Genomic DNA, 23,765 nt, shown 5'->3' with positions numbered 1-23,765 from the left:
CACACATACATATACACACACATATATAATATATATATATACATACACATATATATATATACATACATATATACACACACACACACATATATATATATATACACACATACATACATACATACACATATACACATATATATATATATATATTATATATACATACATATACACACACACACATATATACACACACACACACACACACACACGTTTTAGTTACTACTACCCAAAACACATTAGGGGTCCCCCAACCTGTGGCTTGGGAGCTACATGTGGCTCGCGGACCCATTTCGTGACTGCCACCTTCGTACATTAGCACCAGATCTAGTAAACCACTATGAAGAGCAGGTCCCCAGATGGTGACTTTTTGGAGTAGCCTGGCACAGAAGAGCATATCTGGACGCTCACATATTGCGCGGGGGTTAAGAGGGCACTCCTGGATAGAAGTATTATGCCTATAATTGAGGGGGGACATGAGGAGTGTGCTTTTTAGGTGGAATCTATGGCTGTCTCTCTCATTTATTCTGGGTGTCACTACTGTAGGGGGCTCTTCATATGGCTCTCGATCTCTCATAGCTAAATGTGGCTCTCACGTTAAAGGTTGGAGACCACTCCATTATTAGATGAATTTCGGATGGTCCAAATGTTCCTGCTTTTTGAGGGAATTGGCCAAGAAAGTCAACAGACCAACAAACGCCATGTGGCCGACAGCTATCTAATCTGTATGGGAACCTGTACTCACAGCCACAGTTTGGCACTCAATCAATACACATTTCATGCATGGAGACATCATGCTCATGTAGGAGAAGAAAGTAATTCTCAGATTGTTTTTTTTCTTTTATTACATTCACTTTTATAGCGCCATCATATTTTATAGTGCTTTACAGAAATCATTATCACTGTCCCCATCGGGGCTCACAATCTACATTCCCTATCTGTAGGTCTTTGGAGTGTGGGAGGACACAAACACAGGTAGAACATACAAACTCCTTGCAGATGTCCCTGGTATCCAAGATGTACTACTTCCTTTATATCCGATATCCCCTTCTGTCTGACAAAGTAATACTGTATCGAAATTTACATCAGGGAAGTATGACAATAGGATTTGTCTACTTCACGGAACTTAAAGAAAAATCTATTCCTTCCAAGAAACAAACTAGCTCACAAGCAGAGGCTGGTTTGTGATAGGCTTCCTGGCGACTACATGTAACAATGGCTTGTTATGAATGGAGCTGGAAACAATGGCTGCAGCTGTTCAGACTGCAAGGAAATCTACCAGTATTATCACCTGAGCGGTGTCTCAGAAAAGGAGGAAAAACACACCACTCGGCCTGTTTGTCTCACAAGATGCCGTCAGGAAGCTGCAAAGCCAAAAATGCCAGACACAACCCCCGTCTTCCAAATACGTCACATACATGGCGGTATATTTTTGCCCATGTTATAGATATACCAGGAACTGCTGCAAAGTTTAATTAGAAAATTAAAAAAAAAGCCAAGACGGAATAAGTATCATTTTTTTCACATTCTTCACGACTTCTCTATATAAAACAAGTGTGAAGCAATAGTCGAGCACTGGGGCTTAGCGGGGAAAGTATGTGCTATGGAGAACAAGGCGGACCCAGAAACAGGAGTGCGGATCTATTTCCAGGTACAGTTCATAAGACCCCTTAAAGGGAATGTACCACCATGAAGATGCCAGACGGTGGCTCAGTGGTTAGCACTGCAGTCTTATGGTGGGCTCAGTGGTTAGCACTGGCAGTCATATGGTGGGCTCAGTGGTTAGCACTGGCAGTCTTATGGTGGGCTCAGTGGTTAGCACTTCAGCCTTATGGTGGGCTTAGTGGTTAGCACTGCAGCCTTGCATCGCTGGGGTCCTGGGTTCAAATCCCACCAAGGACACCATCTGCAAGGGGTTTCTAAGTTCTCCCCGTGTTTGCGTGGGTTTCTTCCGGTTCTCCGGTTTCCTCCCACACTCCAAAAACATACAGATCGGGACCTTAGATTGTGAGCCCCAATGGGGACAGTGTTGCCAATGTATGTAAAGCGCTGTGGAATCAATAGCACTATATAAATGAATAAATATATTATTACTATTATCTATAGGCAGCATGGTGCAGGTCAGGGGGAGCGGGGTTGAGTCATTGTTTTGTATTGCCGTTTTATTTTAATTTTTTTTAACTCCATTTTCAACAATGAAGAAATCCAAGAATAAAAGCCCCTGAATAATGATCTGATCTCTAATTTTAACCACTTGGCCTCTTTCAGAACATGTAGTGGTTAAAAAAATGCTCAACAGCCCTAATATAATGAAAGCAAATTGGGTTTTTTTTGCATACAAATTAATATGTTCACTCATTTGAGCATTCTTGGGGCTTGATCAGTGAAGTTTCAGAGCAGACCTGAACCATATTCATCTTAAAAAAAAAAATAAATAAACCTAGTGTGAAAATACTTTTACAGCTATGAATGAATCAGGACCGTGGTCAATGCTGCCATACACACGATTCAGTTGGCGGCCATCCTCGGACAGTTTTCCTTTGCTCCCTATTAAAATGCAGATACTATACATCTGGAGACGGCGTATCTCCAGGAGAGAATACGATCAGTCTGAAATCAGACATGCTGGATTGATATTTCCCCCAATGATCATTTGTGCGGGGCTTCCACAGATGGGCTGTCACCAGAACCCACAGATATCAGCATTAAGGCCACATCTCACTAAGCAACATCGCTGCTGAGGCACGACTTTTGTGACGTAGCAGCGATGTTGCTAGCGATGTCGCTGTGTGTGACATCCAGCAACAACCCGGCCCCTGCTGTGAGGTCGTTGGTTGTTGCTGAATGTCCTGGCCATTTTTTTAGTTGTTGCTGTCCCGCTGTGAAGAGCACATCGCTGTGTGTGACAGCGACAGAGCAACAACTAAATGTGCAGGCAGCAGGAGCCGGCTTCTGCGGACGCTGGTAACCAATGTAAACATCGGGTAACCAAGAAGCCCTTTCCTTGATTACCTCATATTTACCTTCGTTACCAGCGTCCGCCGCTCTCACGCTGTCAGTGCCGGCTCCCTGCACACATAGCCACAGTACACATCGGGTAATTAACCCGATGTGTACTGTGGCTAGGAGTGCAGGGAGCCAGCGCTAAGCGGTGTGCGCTGGTAACCAAGGTAAATATTGGGTTGGTTACCCGATATTTACCTTAGTTACCAAGCGCAGCATCTCTTCCACGCGTCGCTGCTGGCTGGGCACTGGTCGCTGGTGAGATCTGCCTGTTTGACAGCTCACCAGCAACCCGTGTAGCGACGCTCCAGCGATCCCTGCCAGGTCAGATCACTGGTGGGATCGCTGGAGCGTCGCTTAGTGTGACGGTACCTTTAGTGTAATGTGTATGGGGGGTTTAGGAATAGCAAATCCTATTATTCCAGACCAAAATTAAATGTGGGCTATTCAGTGTCTGGTCTCAATCACGTGCTAGCTTACATTTATGTCACAAGAGGCAGCAGTCTTACAAATACATTGTGTCAACCATGTTTGTCCTTACAGGTGATCCTGCGCTCTCCAACCACCATTTGTGCAATGGCTGCAATGCTAAAGGCCACGTCTCACTAAGGCTACTTTCACACATCCGGTTTGAGCAGTGCGGCTCAATCCGGCTGTGAAACCTATGCAACGGATGCGGCGAAAACACCGCATCCTTTGCATAAGTTTTTACATGTGGTCGGTCCGTTTTTTTGCAGTTGCGGCACGCTACTGAGCATGCGCAGTGGAAAAAACCGCATGCGGCGGCCGGATGCATTTTTTTCTGCATCGCGCCGCATCCGGCATCCATAGGCATGCATTGAAAATGCGCCGCAGCGGCCGGATGCGGCGCGATGCGGTTTTTTTTTGCCGGAGCAAAAAACGTTGCAGGGAACGTTCTATCCGGCCGCCGCATCGGCTAAATCTGCCGCATGCGGCAAAAACCGGACCGAACGCAAGCCCCTGCGGCACAATACGGCACTAATGTAAGTCTATGCAAAAAAAAAAACCGCAACCGGCGTTACAAAAGCCGGTTGCGGTCTTTCTGCAGAACGCCGTATTGTGCCGCAGAGCAAAATCCGGATGTGTGAAAGTAGCCTAAGCAACATCGCTAGCGACATCGCTGCTGAGTCACGTTTTTTTGTGACGTAACCGCGATCTTGCTAGCGATGTTGCTGTGTGTGTCTTCCAGCAACGATCTGGCCCCTGCTGTGAGGTCGCCGGTCGTTGCTGAATATCCTGGACCATTTTTTTGTCGTTGCTCTCCCGCTGTGAAGCACACATCGCTGTGTTTGACAGCGAGCGAGCAACGATCTGAATGTGCAGGGAGCCGGCTTCTGCGGACGCTGTAACCATGGTACACATCGGGTAACCAAGCAAAGTGCTTTTCTTGGTTACCCGATATTGACCTTGGTTACCAGCATCCGCAGCTTCTAGAAGCCGGCTCCCTGCACACGTAGGCAAGTTACACATCAGGTAACTATTAGCAAAGCACTTTGCTTAGTAACGCGATGTGTACCATAGTTACAAAGCACAACGTCGTTACACAAGTCGCTGGTGGCTGATCTCTGATCGCTGTGGAGATCTGCCTGTTTGACAGCTCACCCGCGACCATGTAGCGACGCTCCAGCGATCCCTGCCAGGTCAGATCGCTGGTGGGATCGCTGGAGTGTCGCTTAGTGTGACGGTACCTTAAGTCCTTCATCCCTAGCAGAACTACAATTACTAGCATATCCAAACCAGAAAAGGGGGGGGGGAAATCAAGGGAGCAGCAAAATAAATTAAGAGCAAAAATTGGCCACAGTCTGGCAACGAGGCTCAGCAGTCGGCACCTCCACCCGGGGCAGCGCGCGTCAGCGGTCGGCACCCCCACCCGGGGCAGCGCGCATCAGCGGTCGGCACCTCCACCCGGGGCAGCGCGGCTCAGCGGTCGGCACCTCCACCCGGGGCAGCGCCGCTCAGCGGTCGGCACCTCCACCCGGGGCAGCGCCGCTCAGCGGTCGCCTCCTCCACCCGGGCAGCGCCGCTCAGCGGTCGCCTCCTCCACCCGGGCAGCGCCGCTCAGCGGTCGCCTCCTCCACCCGGGCAGCGCCGCTCAGCGGTCGCCTCCTCCACCCGGGCAGCGCGGATCAGCTGACAGCTTGCATTTAGAAACTGACCAATTAAAACAAGTTATTAGCAATCTGCAGGATAGAAGATAACTTGTTGATTGGAGGTTGCTCCACTGCTGGGACCAACGTAGATGGACGCACAACCACTGCTTCATTATCTAGGAGATTTCCAGCAGAAGATGAACACAGCGCTTGGTAGCCTCATAAGGAATAATTAGAGCAGTAGTGGACCCTGGACAACTTGTCCTCCAGTCCAACAGGGATAAAAGTACCACGTGCTGCTGCTCGATGCGGTTCCCAGCAGTAGGACCCGCTCTGATTGACAAGTGATCACCTAAAGCCCTTATTAGATATGGCAAACATCATGTGTAAAATCACAATATCGTCCTAAAGACAGCGATATTCACAATGTATGATAGCTGCTAGCGATCATAATATTGTTTGTCGCAAAACCAGATCTTTCAAGGTAACATTTGCTTTTGTAATAATGAGCTTGTATGCACGATAGTGATGCAATAACTATTTGCTCGTCAAACACTATCAGTATATATAAAAAAAAAAAAAAAAAAAAAAAAAAAAAAAAAATCGTACTGTCTACATCAGTTTTTTGCCGTTCGTCACAATCTGACGAATTTTGAAAAGAAAAACTGATTTGGCGACTGATGCCGCTGGATCCGTTTTTTTCTCATTAACTTGCATTCGCGACAAATTGTGACGGATGGCCTCATGTTTCATCTGTCGTTCAATGGATCCATTGAAAAACGTTTGTTCGGCCGACGGAGATGACGGCCAAAGTAACGTTTTTTGTCTACGTCGAAAAAACGGATACAGACACATCCGTCGCCATCCATCGTTTGGTATAATAGAAGCCTATAGGGGCAGGATCCATTGCAATCCATCAATTGACCAAATCCGGCGATGGATTAGGATTTTTTAACCCCTTCACGACGATGGACGGATATATCCGTCATGGAGCATGTCCCGTTAAGCCCCACCCCCGCGGGCAGGCGGCGGTCGGCACACATATCAGCTGTTTTCAACAGCTGACATGTGTGCCTGCATGTTGCGAGTGGAATCGCTTCCACTCGCAACATTTAACCCCTTAAATCTCGCTGCCGAAGTCTGGCAGCGAGATCTATATGTGCGCGGCCATGATTTTTACTTACCCCTGCCCCCACCGGAAGTCACGTGCGTGATCACATGACTTTCGGTGGTTGCCATCGTAGCACAGGGTCATGTGATGACGCCTGCAGCTATGAAGTTTTACTTTAGTTTTCCCTCGGCCGGGAGCAGAGGGAAACAGGAAGTGACTGAATCTGCTGTTTACAGCTGTATAGCTGTGATCAGCAGATAGATAAGAGCGATCGGATTGCTGATCGCTATAGCCCCCTAGGGGGGAGACTAGTAAAATAAAAAAAATTAAAAAAAGTTTTAAAAAATAAAAAAAAAAAAAAAATAAAAAACCTAAAAAGTTCAAATCACCCCCCTTTCCCCCCATTGAAAATTAAAGGGTTAAAAAATAAATAAATATACACATATTTGGTATCGCCGTGTTCAGAAATGCCTTATCAAAATATAAAATCAATTAATCTCATTGGTAAACGGCGCAGTGGCAAAAAAATTCCAAACGCCGAAATTACGTTTTTTGGTTGCCACAAGTTTTACGCAAAATGCAATAACAGGCGATCAAAACGTAGCATCTGCGCAAAAATGGTACCATTAGAAACGTCAGCTTGAGACGCAAAAAATAAGCCGACACTGAGCCATAGATCCCAAAAAATGAGAACGCTACGGGTTTTGGAATATGGCGCAAAACGTGCGCCACTTTTATTGGACAAGCTTGTGACATTTTTTTTTTAACCTTTTAGATACAAGTAAATCTATACATGTTTGGGGTCTACAAACTCGCACCGACCTGAGGCATCACATAGATACATCAGTTTTACCATATAGTGAACACCGTGAATAAAACATCCCAAAAACTATTGTGCCATCACACTATTTGCAGTTTTTCCACACTTGGAATTTTTTTGCCGTTTTCCAGTACACCATATGATGAAACTTATGGTTTCATTTAAAAGTACAACTCGTCCCGCAAAAAACAAGCCCTCATATGGCAAGATTGACGGAAAAATAAAAAAGTTACGGATCTCGGAAGAAGGGGAGCAAAAAACAAACGGAAAGTGCCCTGGGGCTGAAGGGGTTAAACTGAGCATGCTCCAATTATTATTTAGCCCCAGCTAGTCAGATCCGTTGAAAAACCGATCCGTCGCATCAGTTTTGCCACAATCTGCGACAGATATACGTATTGTGACTGCTGGCAAAAAACTGGGGGCCTAACGTAATCATTTTCTTTATGTGCTCATACCATGATGTGTATGCTGATGGGACACACATATTCCCTACGGGTCTGTACCCATCACTGGTATGAGATGTCGATCAGCGTGTGGACATCCCACAACCTGCAAGTTTAGAAAAGACTCTGTGGGGCGTTTTAGGAACTACTTAAGGACAATTTGCAATTTTTTTAATCAAAAATATAGCATGTAGCTGTCTCTTCTTAAAAATGGCTTGAAGAGGCAGGTGATGGGCTCCCTTTACCCCAATACAACACTGCTGACAACTCTTTTACAGATTAAAGTATTTAAAAAGCTTAAAATTCCTCTGGCCATGTGTGACCCTCAGCGTATAATTCCCACCTTTATGACTTTACATAAAAAAAATTAACAAATATGCAATGCAGCTAAGCAAGGATCCGCTTACACTGAAGCAATAGCCACCGTTACACACTGGCCAAAAAGATCATGATAAATGTTTGTAATCAATCCCATGTAGTTATAGCAGATCTGTAAATTTTTGCACTTTATTGTATACAATGTAGCAGTCAGCTCTCTACCTCCTGATCATTAACCCATAAATCCTCCTAGCGGCCATACCCTACCCCTCTTTCTCCATTGCACCAGAGCGCTTCCTTCAGAAAGTGCCGCCCTGGTTTCTGGACGGCATGGTCTCTCCACTTTGGGGGTCACCATCAAACCTCCACGTCATCTGATCAATGAGCAACAGTGACTGCTTGTCAAGATGGCTGACAATATTTGTGATTCCATTGTTTTTATTGATTTTACAAGTTAAAATGGGGAGCATGAGTTGAGATAGCATGGGGTAACAGTTGGGAATAAAAAAAAGGGGTCATGGTTATATAGGGGTAACCAGGGGGTAACAAGGCAATTCCACAAGTGGCTCGTGAGGTCAGATCCTCATGCGTTACCATCAGAGAGGACCAGCCGGGTACGGGTAGACTGAAATACGAGCCAGCTAAGCACTGGCAGCAGAATCTATTTTCTCTCAATGTATACAGAATGTATTTATAGAAAGTAAATAAGCCCGGACCAGGAGGCACATAACCCTGTTTTCTTCCGGTAGTGAGTCGGGGATGACGTCACTAAACATACCAGAGAGGTGACATGGTGAAGAGTGCATTACAGGCGTTGCTCCACCTTCAAGTATGTTCTCTGCATGATTATATAGAGCCAGCCCCGTCATAGCAGATGCATATAGAAGGGGGCTGGTTTAGTCAATGAAATGAGCCACCAACACAGACCCCCATTAACGTGCCAAACACCAGAAGCACTCAGAGAACTAATTGGCTGTGGAGCTGCCAAAAACTTAAAGGGAACCTGTCATCAGAAATTTCGCCCAAAAGCTAAAAGATTCCCCCTCTGCAGCTCCTGGGCTGCATTCTAGGAAGGTCCCTGTTATTATTGTGCCCCATGTGAGACCAAAATAAAGCCTTTATAAAGTTCTACCTTTTTGTATGCAGCTTCTGTAAATCCGACACGGGGGCGGGCTCTCTGCCGTCCGTTATTCTGCCTCCTGGTCCTGTATGCCGCCCCCATCGCTCCTTTCCATATCTGATGCACCGCCCACTGCTCCAGCCATCCCCGCGCATGCCCAGTGCCAGTCTCACGGGACTGAGCAGTGTGACCGCTGGTGACGTGTGCGCAGGCAAGTGATTATGGACGGGGCTGTGATTGTTATCAGCAAGTACCCGCCCATAATCTCGTGAGCGCGCAAACCTCTCCAGCGTCACACTGAGCTCAGTGTAGATGCTAGACTGTATGGGCTGCTTCCAGGGATGACGTCCCTTTGTCATGTGATAGTATTTCGAACACGCCCCTATCACATGACAAAGGGACGTCATACCTGGAAGCAGCCCATACAGTCTAGCATCTACACTGAGCTCAGTGTGAATGCTGGAGAGGTTTGCGCGCTCAAGAGATTATGGCCGGGTACTTGCTGATAACAGTTACAGCCCCGTCCATAATCACTTGCCTGCGCACACGTCACCAGCGGTCACACTGCTCAGTCCTGTGAGACTGGCACTGGGCATGCGCGGGGATGGCTGGAGCAGTGGGCAGTGCATCAGATATGGAAAGGAGCGATGGGGGCGGCATACAGGACCAGGAGGCAGAATAACGGACGGCAGAGAGCCCGCCCCCGTGTCGGATTTACAGAAGCTGCATACAAAAAGGTAGAACTTTATAAAGGCTTTATTTTGGTCTCACATGGGGCACAATAATAACAGGGACCTTCCTAGAATGCAGCCCAGGAGCTGCAGAGGGGGAATCTTTTAGCTTTTGGGCGAAATTTCTGATGACAGGTTCCCTTTAAGATACTGGGAAGTCTAATAACACTGTGTGCAGAATTATTAGGCAAGTTGTATTTTAAAGGATTTTTTTTTATTATTGATCAACAACTATGTTCTCAATCAACCCAAAAGACTCAAATATCAAAGCTTAATATTTTTGGCAGTTGGAGTGGGTTTTTTTTTAGATTTGGCTCTCTTAGGAGGATATCGGTTTGTGCAGGTAACTATTACTGTGCAGAATTATTAGGCAACTTCATAAAAAACAAATATATTCCCATCTCACTTGTTTATTTTCACCAGGTAAACCAATATATAACTGCACAAAATTTAGAAATAAACATTTGGGACATGCAAAAACAAAACAAAAAAAAATTAGTGACCAATATAGCCACCTTTCTTTATGATGACACTCAGCAGCCGACCATCCATAGATTCTGTCAGTTGCTTGATCTGTTTACGATCAACATTGCGTGCAGCAGCCACCACAGCCTCCAGACACTGCTCCCAGAGGTGCACTGTTCTCCCTCCCTGTACATCTCACATTTTATGAGGGACCACAGGTTCTCTATGGGGTTCAGATCAGGTGAACAAGGGGGCCATGTCATTATTTTTTCATCTTTTAGACCTTTACTGGTCAGCCACGCTGTGGAGTAGTTGGATGCATGTGATGGAGCATTGTCCTGCATGAAAGTCATGTATTTCTTGAACGATACTGACTTCTTCCTGTACTACTGCTTGAAGAAGTTGTCTTCCAGAAACTTGCAGTAGGTCTGGGAGTTGAGCTTCACTCCATCCTCAACCCGAAAAGGTCCCACAAGTTCATCTTTGATGATACCAGCCCATACCAGTACCCCATCTCCACCTTGCTGGCGTCTGAGTCGGAGTGGAGCTCTCTGCCCTTTACTGATCCAGCCTCTAGCCCATCCATCTGGCCCATCAAGAGTCACTCTCATTTCATCAGTCTATAAAACCTTTGAAAAATCAGTCTTAAGATATTTCTTGGCCCAGTCTTGTCGTTTTATCTTATGTTTCTTGTTCAGAGGTGGTGTTTTTCAGTCTTCCTTACCTTGGCCATGTCCCTGAGTATGGCACACCTTGTGCTTTTTGATACTCCAGTAACGTTGCAGCTCTGAAATATGGCCAAACTGGTGGCAAATGGCATCTTGGCAGCTTCACGCTTGATTTTCCTCAATTCATGGGCAGCTATTTTGCGCCTTTTTTGCCCAACACGATTCTTGCGACCCTATTGGCTATTTGCCATGAAACGCTTGATTGTTCGTTGATCACGCTTCAAAAGTTTGGCAATTTCAAGACTGCTGCTTCCCTCTGCAAGACATCTCACAATTTTGGACTTTTCAGAGCCCGTCAAATCTCTCTTCTGACCCATTTTGCCAAAGGAAAGGAAGTTGCCTAATAATTAAGCACACCTTATATAGGGTGTTGATGTCATTACGCCGCACCCCTCCTCATTACAGAGATGCACATCACCTGATTTACTTAATTGGTAGTTGGCTCTCAGCCTATACAGCTTGGAGTAGGACAACATGTATAAAAAACATCATGGGATCAAAATACTCATTTGCCTAATAATTCTGCACACCGTGTAGTAAATAGTCTAATAGTAAAGTCCTAAAAACAGTTTAGAAACTAAATCGAAAGATTTAGGTTTAAGTGGACAAACAGGAACATCATAAAACGGAGAAGAATAAAGTCTACTCCATGCGTTACATTTACTAGCTCACATAAGCTCCACGTATAAATTCTCACAAATGAATGAGATTTTCTCCCAATATTGCCATTGGCTTCTTACACAGCTCTGAAGGTGTCTTCTATTAAAGGCCAATAGTGCAATCTGGACGAGTCAGGACAAGGCAGGAAACATTTCTTTATTACCCGCTGTCCTGAACTAGCCCATGAAGATCTCTGCAATTTTCTCTTTGGCTTGGTTCTCCAATTAGCAGTATACCGCAGGCAATGTTACCAGACAATAACTGTGTGTGACAGCAATCAGCACACAGGTCAAGCAGGGGGGAGACTGTGCTCAGAAACAGGAGCGAGCTATGGGACACGAGTAATCAGGGGCTGCCCTAATGTAGCTCTTCTCCCCGCTCCACCATATACACATGCACACTCAGCTCAGCTGGGCAAGCACGTTTATATCACCGGGGAAACGGAGACAAGCTGCTGCAAAAAAATGTTGGCACCAGCTTATCTCCCCACAGATAAGGTAGGCATGTTACAATCTAACATGCCCAAACATCTATCATAGCAAAACAGTCATAGGTTCTGAGTCTGCTAACATTAATCTATAGGGCGCTTAAAAGGAACCTTTCAGCCAAATTAACCCCCCCTCCCCAATGTATATGCACATGCAGCTCTGTCAAAGACAAGTCCAACAGTACCTTTACAAAGCTAGTCTGTACCTGCATCACTAAGAAATCAGCGGTTGAATTGATATGCAAATGAGCCGAAAGATGCTATGCAAATGAGGCTATTCCTCACCACCTCCTGTGTCATGTCACGCAGCACAGACAGAGGCTGTCAGTCAAGCAGGAGGCGGCAGTGCTGGGTGGGGAATAGACCTGGAGTGACCGAAGAGTCAGATCTACTATAGTTCTTCAGCCTCATTTGCATATCAATTCTAATGCTGATTTCTCAGTAGTGTAGGAACGGATTGGCAATGTAAAGGTGTTGTTGGACTTGTCTTTGACAAAGCTACATGCGCATATAGAAAGTTTGGGGTGTGAAATCCTGCCGACAGACTCCCTTTAAATGTGTATGTTTAGTTTTTCTATGTTCTCCCCATGTTTGCGGGGGTTTCCTCTCACACTCCAAAGACTGATAGGGAATGTAAATTGTGAGCTCTGATGGGGACGGTGTTACTGATGTATATAAAGCGCGATGGAATTAATGTCGAGATATTAAAGAATAAATATTATCTGATTATATAGAAACATGCATACATATAATAAATTAAAGGGTCGTATTTTCAGAACAGATATTTATGATCGCTGGAGGCTTGGACTGCTGCGACTGATGACAAGAACGATGATCCAGAAGTGTAGCGTGCTTTTGTGTCAACACCACAACAATGCAGACTATAGGAGAAGTGGTGACAACTGCGCTGTAAACAGACAGGGGACTTTGAGACTCATGGCCATCAGACATTTATTACCCTACTTGTGGATAGCTGATAAGTGTTGTTTATGTGACAATCTTTCTTAGTTTCTAAATTACACTACCAAACTATTGCAAATATGAAGCAGCAAAGCCCAGCTGACTGCTATGGCTAGTTTCACACTTGCGTTGGACGGGATCCGTAGCATTGCGTTGTGTGACGCATGCAACGGATGCGTTGCATATAGTGGCACAACGGATGCTACGGATCGTACAAAATAACGCAATCCGTTATAGGTTTTTTCCTTGACTTTACACATCTGAGCATGCGCAGTTGTGTAAAGACGGATGCGTTAACAGAATCCGTCAAATGACACATTCTAACGGAATCCGCCACCATAGGCGTCCATTATAAAATCAACGGACGCCAAACTGATTCCTGCAGGTTGCGTTTTTTTGACACTCCGCCAAGCGCAGAAAAACGTTACATGCAGCGTTCCATCCGCCCGACGCAGCGTCAAAATAACGACGCTGCGTCGTCCAGCGGATGCAACGCAGACACTTGCGTTACAGTGCGTTGTCCATATAAGTCTATGGAGAATAGCGCAGTGCGTTAACGGACTGCGCTATTCTCCATAGTGACGGAATGCGCTGAACGCAAGTGTGAAAGTAGACTAAGAAATCACAGTAACAAAGTGTCACCATCACAGTGCCACTACAGGCCCACAGACAACCAACACAAAACACTTCTATAGTTCCACCATGTACTTAGGAGTGAAGGATTTTCCAGGAGGAAGATCCACAGCAGCAAAGTGCATGAAACCTGAGTAAATTGCATCCACACGCTCTGAAAATGCCCAGAAGTGCAAATATATCCACAGTATATCAATTTCTGATGTAAATTTTCACCACAGATTACACCACTTCCAATGAGCGGGATGAGAGTTACTTAAATAAAAAAAACAAAATGCCGTAACATCTTGCCTAGAGGATCCAGACACTTCTTTGGAAATTTAAAGGGATATTCCTTTCGGAGCAACAGCAAGTCGCTAGGATAAACCATCACTAATGGCTGTAGGGACTCAGACCTCAGATTGACTCCAATCCTCAGAATAAAAGGGCCGCAGGCTTCAGCAATGCATACCCTACACAGTCCTTGCCAGCCTCCACCACCATCCTATGGCCTGCTGTACTTTACTCAGGTGCCTGGGAAACAGTGACGGGAATGCAGTGCTGCAGCCACTAATTATAAGATCCAGAACACCAATGATCATTAAGAGATGCATACCCTTTTGATATGTCATCAGCTCCTAAAATTGGAATAATCCTTTACAATTGGAGTTTGGCTCTGCAAAAACTTTCTACTTGTCCCCAAGTGAAAATAGTACACAATCTCCTACAAATCTCACCAATCCAGAAGCAGCAGTCCACGATTCCCTGCCAGCCTCCATTTGTAGTGGCTGCGGCAGTCAAGAGCCTTAAGGCCCAGTCACACACAACAACTTACCAGCGATCCCGAAAACGATACAACCTGATAAGGATCGCTGGTAAGTCGCTGGTGAGATGTCACACAGTCAGACCTTACAAACGACGCAGTAACGATCAGCGACCTGTATAACGATCTCGGCGGGCGTTCGGACCGTGTTAGGCGGTTGCTGGTAGGCGTCAAACACAGCGATGCGTCCTCCCCAGCAGGACATCGCCTTTGAAGAAAATGGTCCCAACCATTCAGCAATGACTAGCGATCTCACAGCAGGGGCCTGATCGCTGGTAGGTGTCACACATAACGAGATCGCTGGCAAGATCGTTGCGTCACAGAAACGGTGACTCAGCAACGATCTCGTTAGCGATCTCGCTGTGTGTGACGGGACCCTTACTGGTGTCAATGCTGCAGCCGGTGATTACTGAAGTCCCAGACATTGCAAACATAGACAAGCAGGAGACGGTGGAGAGTGCAGAGCATGGCAAAGAGCCTAAATTAGGTTATATGCAATGAATAGTACAGCTATTCTAAGCCAATCTGATTCCAGTTGCCCCTTTTGCAGTAACCTTTTTGCTTCCTCTTATTCTGGAATATTACAAACCCAAAATGAATGGATCCAGTTCACTTCTGGTTCTACGTAATGAGGCCAATCATGAGACTTAAGCATAGATGAATGACATATCTACCGAAGACTAAATGTAGGATAAGGTTCTGGGCTATGGCACGGCATAAGCAGAATAGTAAGGTGGCCGCTGGACCAGGGTCTTGCAAATCCTGCCCCCCAATCTAGCTGCTGCTTGCCATACTGCTATTTCACATGTATATGCTAAGTCATTCCAAAGTCATTAAGATGCTCATTGGCTTCTTAATGACCTGCTACCAACAAACCAGTCACACACAACTTTCCCCCCTCCAGTGTGGTGTCCTCCTGACCTCATCAATTTCATGACTTTGCGTTGCTGTAGCCTTTAGCTTCGAGCTACCTGTTTACGTGGTGTCTCGGGCAATATTGGCACCACTGCTGCTGCAGCACATCCTTGGGTTGATGTAGACGGTCACAGTAGAAAGATCTTGCACCGGTTAATTTCGCTTGTGCAACCAAGCAGGTGCAGGCTGTGTTGGCATGCTGGGAGTTGCAGTTGCAAGACACCTGTAGAGAAGATCGGTGCCGCAGAACATTGAGGCTCCACAGGTCACAGCCATATTGACACATCTCAAGATCTCCGGTCACAATGCCAGGAGATAGAAGGAAAACTGCTGCCCAGATCGGACCACCAAACATCAGCGCTGACCTGACTTCTGCTGTCCTGTTTGGATAGACCCTCGCAGACGATATAACCACCAGTGGGGATATTCTAGTAAGATATGACAAGACAAGACAAACAACACTACACAAGATCGCACAACCAACAATAAATCAGCTGTCCATGTTGCCCAAACCGAGCGCGCTGCAATCAGATGCCAAAAATATTCCTTTATTAGGCTACGTTCACACATCAGTTTTTTTCCATCAGGCTCAATCCGGAAAAAAAAAACGGATAAAACTGATCCGGCGCCGGATCCATTTTATCCCAATTGATTTGTATTAGTGCCGGATTGTGACTGATGGCCTTGCGTTGCATCCGGCTTTTGACGGATCCGGCGTAATTACTCAATGTGGCGGCCGGATGGAAGGTCTCATTGAACTTTTTTGTGTCTGAAAAAAAAAAAAAAAAACGTATCGCGCCGGATACGTCGTGATTTACAATAGAAGCCTATGGACACCAGAACCAGCGCGATGCGGCAAAAAACGAATGTGGCCGCAGGATCCGGTTTTTTAAACTGCGCATGCTCTAATTTATTAAAAAAAAACAGCAAAAAAAAACGGACGAAACGGATGCGCTGGGTCTGTTTTTTACGGATCAGGTATACCGGATCCATAAAAAAAGGATCAGGCACATCCGTTTTTGCATTTTCTGTGCCGGATCCGTTGCATCAGGCATACGCTGGATTGTGCCTGATGCCAAAAACCGGATGTGTGAACGTAGCCTTAGTCATAACTCCGCTTTCTAATTTGTATACATTACTCCTTAAAGGGGAATATCTGGAGAGAATATGTTATCGCCTTTCCAGTGGATCTGTGGATAGGGGTCTAACCGCTGGGACTTGCACAGGTCGGCAGAACGGGGAATTTTTATCCCCCAATTATCTGCCAGAAAAAGCAAAGGGCAGCTCTATATGGAGTGCGTGAGCGCGTGCCCTGCTCCAGGCACCCACTAACAAGTTATCACCCATCCACCAGAGCTCCCATGTAATCCGCAGCAGATTGTAGCCTTAGACTGGGTCTTGGCAGCGGTAAATGTTACATTATCACCTTTTTCTATTATAGCATACAATATATTACTCTTCATATATCAGTGTTATATCCCTCGCCGCTTGTATTATATGACTATGCTGTATTGTTACGGTATTATTCATCTACTTTATGCCTTTGCTGTATATCTCAGTGTTATATTCACCTTCTATCACATCTATGGTATTAAAAATCAGAGGACTGAGGATTAAGAAATTATTATTTGCTGACTAATAGGATACAAAGATTCTTGTCCCATACATTACATAGGCTCTGTATTGACCCTGCTGTATAATATCTGTCCGTCAGCTATGTATTTACCATATATTGTATTACATCTATATATCACACCTATACTGTCCACATTACATAGGGTCTATATGTACCTTCCTGTATTATATACTCTGTATCTGCTGTATATTACTGTTCCATTCACCCTCCTGTATTATATGATGGCATGCCCATGATATAGCTCACAGTACATATTACACGCCTGGTATTCATAGAGTATATACTACAGAGCATTATACAGTATACATTCACCTTCCAGCATCATTATATTCCTTCACTACATTACACTATATACACACATAATACACATCATATTGCACTCCTGTATTATATCCCTTTACTATACCATTGTTTTATATTACATAGAGCTATACATAATGCCCTGCTTGTATAGATGTATATTTACCCCCTGTTACTCCTACTCAATATATATTAGTGTTATATCCCTATTTCATAGCCAAGTTGAAACTTACAGTTATAGGTCTCGCCCTCCTGTATTATACTCCTATGTTATAGCTTGGTGTTTTACTCCTTGCCTTCCAGTATTATATCAGCTATCACTACACAATATACATTACAGTGGTATAGATATATTAGCATCCTGTACATCCTTGTCATACCCAAGTTGTAACTTACAATTACATATCTTGTCCTCCTGTATTATATACGGTATATTGCCTCTGTTATACCCATGTTGTATATTATAGTGTATTATATCCCTGTTATACCCATATTGTATATTAGTGTTGTACATCTTGCCCTCCTGTATTATAGCTTTGTGTTATACCCGTTATTACACATTTTACTCACCTGTATTATAAATATTGCCCTCCTGTATTATACCCCTATGTTATACCCTTGTTATTACACATCTGCCCTCCTGTATTGTATCGCTGTTATACCCATGTTGTACATGTTGCTCTCTTGTATCATATCTTGCCCTCCCCTATGATACCCCTATGATTTTACACATCTTGCCCTCCTCTATTCTCCTGTTATCCTCATGTTGTACATCTTGTCCTCCAGTATTGTCCTCTATGTTATTCTCATGTACAACTTACCGTATTATCCCCGTTCTACATTTTGCCCTCCTGTATTCTCCAGTTATCCCTGTATTGTGCGTCTTGCCCCCTGTATTATCCTCTGTTATCCCCGTGTTGTGCGTCTTGCCCCCCTGTATTATCCCCGTGCTGTGTGTCTTACCCTCCTGTACCCTCCCTCCCTTATGTTATCCCAGTGTTGTGCGTCTTGCCCTCCTGTATTATCCCCTATGTTATGCCAGTGTTGTGCGTCTTGCCCTCCTGTGTTATCCTCGTGTTCTGCGTCTTGCCCTCCTGTGTTATCCTCGTGTTCTGCGTCTTGCCCTCCTGTGTTATCCCCGTGTTCTGCGTCTTGCCCTCCTGTGTTATCCCCGTGTTGTGCGTCTTGCCCTCCTGTGTTATCCCCGTGTTGTGCGTCTTGCCCTCCTGTGTTATCCCCGTGTTGTGCGTCTTGCCCTCCTGTGTTATCCCCGTGTTGTGCGTCTTGCCCTCCTGTGTTATCCCCGTGTTGTGCGTCTTGTCCTCCTGTGTTATCCCCGTGTTGTGCGTCTTGTCCTCCTGTGTTATCCCCGTGTTGTGCGTCTTGCCCTCCTGTGTTATCCCCGTGTTGTGCGTCTTGCCCTCCTGTGTTATCCCCGTGTTCTGCGTCTTGCCCTCCTGTGTTATCCCCGTGTTGTGCGTCTTGCCCTCCTGTGTTATCCCCGTGTTCTGCATCTTGCCCTCCTGTGTTATCCCCGTGTTGTGCGTCTTGCCCTCCTGTGTTATCCCCGTGTTGTGCGTCTTGTCCTCCTGTGTTATCCCCGTGTTGTGCGTCTTGCCCTCCTGTGTTATCCCAGTGTTGTGCGTCTTGCCCTCCTGTGTTATCCCAGTGTTGTGCGTCTTGTCCTCCTGTGTTATCCCCGTGTTGTGCGTCTTGCCCTCCTGTGTTATCCCCGTGTTCTGCATCTTGCCCTCCTGTGTTATCCCCGTGTTGTGCATCTTGCCCTCCTGTGTTACCCCCGTGTTGTGCGTCTTGCCCTCCTGTGTTATCCCCGTGTTGTGCATCTTGCCCTCCTGTGTTATCCCAGTGTTGTGCGTCTTGCCCTCCTGTGTTATCCCAGTGTTGTGCGTCTTGCCCTCCTGTGTTATCCCCGTGTTGTGCGTCTTGCCCTCCTGTGTTATCCCAGTGTTGTGCGTCTTGCCCTCCTGTGTTATCCCCGTGTTGTGCGTCTTGTCCTCCTGTGTTATCCCCGTGTTGTGCGTCTTGCCCTCCTGTGTTATCCCCGTGTTGTGCGTCTTGCCCTCCTGTGTTATCCCCGTGTTGTGCGTCTTGTCCTCCTGTGTTATCCCCGTGTTGTGCGTCTTGCCCTCCTGTGTTATCCCCGTGTTGTGCGTCTTGCCCTCCTGTGTTATCCCCGTGTTGTGCGTCTTGCCCTCCTGTGTTATCCCCGTGTTGTGCGTCTTGCCCTCCTGTGTTATCCCCGTGTTGTGCGTCTTGCCCTCCTGTGTTATCCCCGTGTTGTGCGTCTTGCCCTCCTGTGTTATCCCCGTGTTCTGCATCTTGCCCTCCTGTGTTATCCCCAGTGTTGTGCGTCTTGCCCTCCTGTGTTATCCCCGTGTTGTGCGTCTTGCCCTCCTGTGTTATCCCCGTGTTGTGCGTCTTGCCCTCCTGTGTTATCCCCGTGTTGTGCGTCTTGCCCTCCTGTGTTATCCCCGTGTTGTGCGTCTTGCCCTCCTGTGTTATCCCCAGTGTTGTGCGTCTTGCCCTCCTGTGTTATCCCCGTGTTGTGCGTCTTGCCCTCCTGTGTTATCCCCGTGTTGTGCGTCTTGCCCTCCTGTGTTATCCCCAGTGTTGTGCGTCTTGCCCTCCTGTGTTATCCCCAGTGTTGTGCGTCTTGCCCTCCTGTGTTATCCCCGTGTTGTGCGTCTTGCCCTCCTGTGTTATCCCCGTGTTGTGCGTCTTGCCCTCCTGTGTTATCCCCAGTGTTGTGCGTCTTGCCCTCCTGTGTTATCCCTGTGTTGTGCATCTTGCCCTCCTGTGTTATCCCTGTGTTGTGCGTCTTGCCCTCCTGTGTTATCCCTGTGTTGTGCGTCTTGCCCTCCTGTGTTATCCCCGTGTTGTGCGTCTTGCCCTCCTGTGTTATCCCTGTGTTGTGCGTCTTGCCCTCCTGTGTTATCCCCGTGTTGTGCGTCTTGCCCTCCTGTGTTATCCCTGTGTTGTGCGTCTTGCCCTCCTGTGTTATCCCCGTGTTGTGCATCTTGCCCTCCTGTGTTATCCCTGTGTTGTGCGTCTTGCCCTCCTGTGTTATCCCAGTGTTGTGCGTCTTGCCCTCCTGTGTTATCCCTGTGTTGTGCGTCTTGCCCTCCTGTGTTATCCCCGTGTTGTGCATCTTGCCCTCCTGTGTTATCCCTGTGTTGTGCGTCTTGCCCTCCTGTGTTATCCCCGTGTTGTGCATCTTGCCCTCCTGTGTTATCCCTGTGTTGTGCGTCTTGCCCTCCTGTGTTATCCCCGTGTTGTGCATCTTGCCCTCCTGTGTTATCCCCGTGTTGTGCGTCTTGCCCTCCTGTGTTATCCCCGTGTTCTGCATCTTGCCCTCCTGTGTTATCCCCGTGTTGTGCGTCTTGCCCTCCTGTGTTATCCCCGTGTTGTGCGTCTTGCCCTCCTGTGTTATCCCCGTGTTGTGCGTCTTGCCCTCCTGTGTTATCCCCGTGTTGTGAGTCTTGCCCTCCTGTGTTATCCCCGTGTTGTGAGTCTTGCCCTCCTGTGTTATCCCCGTGTTGTGCGTCTTGCCCTCCTGTGTTATCCCCATGTTGTGAGTCTTGCCCTCCTGTGTTATCCCCGTGTTGTGCGTCTTGCCCTCCTGTGTTATCCCCGTGTTGTGCGTCTTGCCTCCTGTGTTATCCCCGTGTTGTGAGTCTTGCCCTCCTGTGTTATCCCCGTGTTGTGCGTCTTGTCCTCCTGTGTTATCCCCGTGTTGTGCGTCTTGCCCTCCTGTGTTATCCCCGTGTTGTGCGTCTTGCCCTCCTGTGTTATCCCCGTGTTGTGCGTCTTGCCTCCTGTGTTATCCCCGTGTTGTGCGTCTTGCCCTCCTGTGTTATCCCCGTGTTGTGCGTCTTGCCTCCTGTGTTATCCCCGTGTTGTGCGTCTTGCCCTCCTGTGTTATCCCCGTGTTGTGCGTCTTGCCCTCCTGTGTTATCCCCGTGTTGTGCGTCTTGCCTCCTGTGTTATCCCCGTGTTGTGCGTCTTGCCCTCCTGTGTTATCCCCGTGTTGTGCATCTTGCCCTCCTGTGTTATCCCCCATGTTATCCCCGTGTTGTGCGTCTTGCCCTCCTGTGTTATCCCCGTGTTGTGCGTCTTGCCCTCCTGTGTTATCCCCGTGTTGTGCGTCTTGCCCTCCTGTGTTATCCCCGTGTTGTGCGTCTTGCCCTCCTGTGTTATCCCCGTGTTGTGCGTCTTGCCCTCCTGTGTTATCCCCGTGTTGTGCGTCTTGCCCTCCTGTGTTATCCCTGTGTTGTGCGTCTTGCCCTCCTGTGTTATCCCCGTGTTGTGCATCTTGCCCTCCTGTATTATGTATGTGTGTGTACCCCGGGCATGACACTGACCTCTGGGCAGTCCAGCATGACAGCAGTGCCCACCCTCAGCAGTGCCTGTATCAGGACTGGCAGGATGAGGCCTGCACACACAAGATGGAGGAGGCAGGGCACACTCACCATGTACAGGGTGAAGGGGAAGCAGAGCAGGAAGAGCCATATGTAGAGGTGCAGGGTGTTGACAAAGGTGCTCTGGTGAGGGTCGTAGTACCAGCCCCCGGTGATGGAAGCCCACACTCCCTGCCGGAGGATTTGCAGCGTCTGAGAGCCCATGTTCCTCCGTCACCCCGTCCTCCGGGCCGCCGCCTTCACCTTCCCGTCCGCACAAGGATAGGGACACAGAGACGGGAGACGGGCCCGGGCGGCCTCACGGCGGCCATTTTATCTCCTCTCACCCCCGGAGGAAGCTCGGGTCCTCCAGCGACGAGCGGCCTTAGCCTTCAGCGCTCGTTCTCCCTTCTGTACAACCATAGAGCGCGGTGTAGAGCGTCTCCTACCGCTACTGGCGCAGCTGAGCTCGCCACCTAGCGTCCGCTCCTGGCACTGCACACGGCACATCTGGAGCGTACAGTGCCCGCAGTGTTCACCTGGGGAGAAGCGGCCGGTCCTGTCCTGAATCCCCGGTGTACGGACACCGGACAGGCTGCAGCAGAGAAACCCAGCCCGATAATAGACTGGTGCAGATCCCCCGGACTCTCGGGGATTAACCCCTTCACCTCCAGGCGATTTTTCCATTTTTCTTCTTTTGCTTCCCTTCTTCCGAGAGCCGTAACTTTTTTATTTTTCCGTCAATCTTGCCATATTTTTTTGCAGAACGAACTGTACTTTTTTTAAATCATGAGTTTTACCATACAATGTACTGGAAAACGGCAAAAAAAAATCCAAATGCGGAAAAATTGCAAAAAAAAAATTGCGATTGCATAATAATTTTTGGGGTATTTTTTTCACTGTGTTCCCCATATGATAAAACTGATGTGTGGGTGTGATGCCTCAGGTCGGTGCAAGTTCGTAGACACCAAACATGTATAGGTTTACTTTGATCTAAAAGGTTAAAAAAAAAGTTCACAAGGGTGCCCAAAAATAGTGGTGCACTTTTTGCGCCATTTTCCGCAACCTGTAGCGTTCTCATTTTTCAGGATCTATGGCTCAGTGATTGCTTATTTTTTGTGACTCGAGCTGACGTTTTTAACGATACCATTTTTGCACAGATGCTACGTTTTGATCGCCTGTTATTGCATTTTGCACAAAATTTGCGACAACCAGAAAATATAATTTTGGCATTTAGAATTTTTGTGCCGCTACGCCATTTATCAATCAATTTAATTGATTTTATATTTTGATAGATCAGGCGTTTCTGAACGCGGTGATAGCAAATGTGCATTTCTTTTTTATTTTTTAACTCTTTCATTTTCAATGGGGCGAAAATGGGGTGATTTGAACTTTTAGATTTTTTTTTTTTTTTTACTTTTTTTTTACTTTTTTTTATTTTACTAGTTCCCCTAGAGAACTATAAGGATCAGCAGTCTGATCGCTCGTTCATTTCTGTTGATCAGAGCAACACAGCTCTGATCAGCAGAAATGCTGCGTTCCTGTTAGAGCCGCTCCTCTGTTGGCTGTAACAGGAAATACAGTTAGGTCCAGAAATATTTGGACAGTGACACAATTTTCGCGAGTTGGGCTCTGCATGCCACCACATTGGATTTGAAATGAAATCTCGACAACAGAATTCAAGTGCAGATTGTAACGTTTAATTTGAAGGTTTGAACAAAAATATCTGATAGAAATTGTAGGAATTGTACACATTTCTTTACAAACACTCCACATTTTAGGAGGTCAAAAGTAATTGGACAAATAAACCAAACCCAAACAAAATATTTTTATTTTCAATATTTTGTTGCGAATCCTTTGGAGGCAATCACTGCTTTAAGTCTGGAACCCATGGACATCACCAAATGCTGGGTTTCCTCCTTCTTAATGCTTTGCCAGGCCTTTACAGCCGCAGCCTTCAGGTCTTGCTTGTTTGTGGGTCTTTCCGTCTTAAGTCTGGATTTGAGCAAGTGAAATGCATGCTCAATTGGGTTAAGATCTGGTGATTGACTTGGCCATTGCAGAATGTTTCACTTTTTTGCACTCATGAACTCCTGGGTAGCTTTGG

The 23,765-nt window shown here is 46.7% G+C and overlaps 1 protein-coding gene across 5 annotated transcripts in view; it reads right to left on the bottom strand.

Moving 5' to 3' along the window:
- PCNX1 (pecanex 1) overlaps window positions 1–22,096 on the bottom strand; it is a 189,466-nt gene extending 167,370 nt beyond the window's left edge. For all 5 annotated transcript variants that reach the window (XM_075330244.1, XM_075330245.1, XM_075330246.1 and 2 more), the window contains exon 1: window positions 21,731–22,096. In XM_075330244.1, the coding sequence (XP_075186359.1) occupies window positions 21,731–21,883 (153 nt within the window). In that variant the 5' untranslated portion in view covers window positions 21,884–22,096. The remainder of the gene's footprint in view (window positions 1–21,730) is intronic.
- Between the last annotated feature and the right edge of the window lie 1,669 nt (window positions 22,097–23,765).

Source organism: Anomaloglossus baeobatrachus, chromosome 12, assembly GCF_048569485.1.
Source record: "Anomaloglossus baeobatrachus isolate aAnoBae1 chromosome 12, aAnoBae1.hap1, whole genome shotgun sequence".
In the NCBI taxonomy this organism is placed as follows: Eukaryota; Metazoa; Chordata; class Amphibia; order Anura; family Aromobatidae; genus Anomaloglossus; species Anomaloglossus baeobatrachus.
The sequence above is the reverse complement of the archived record's forward strand: the minus strand, read 5'-3'. Positions and strand labels throughout refer to the sequence as shown.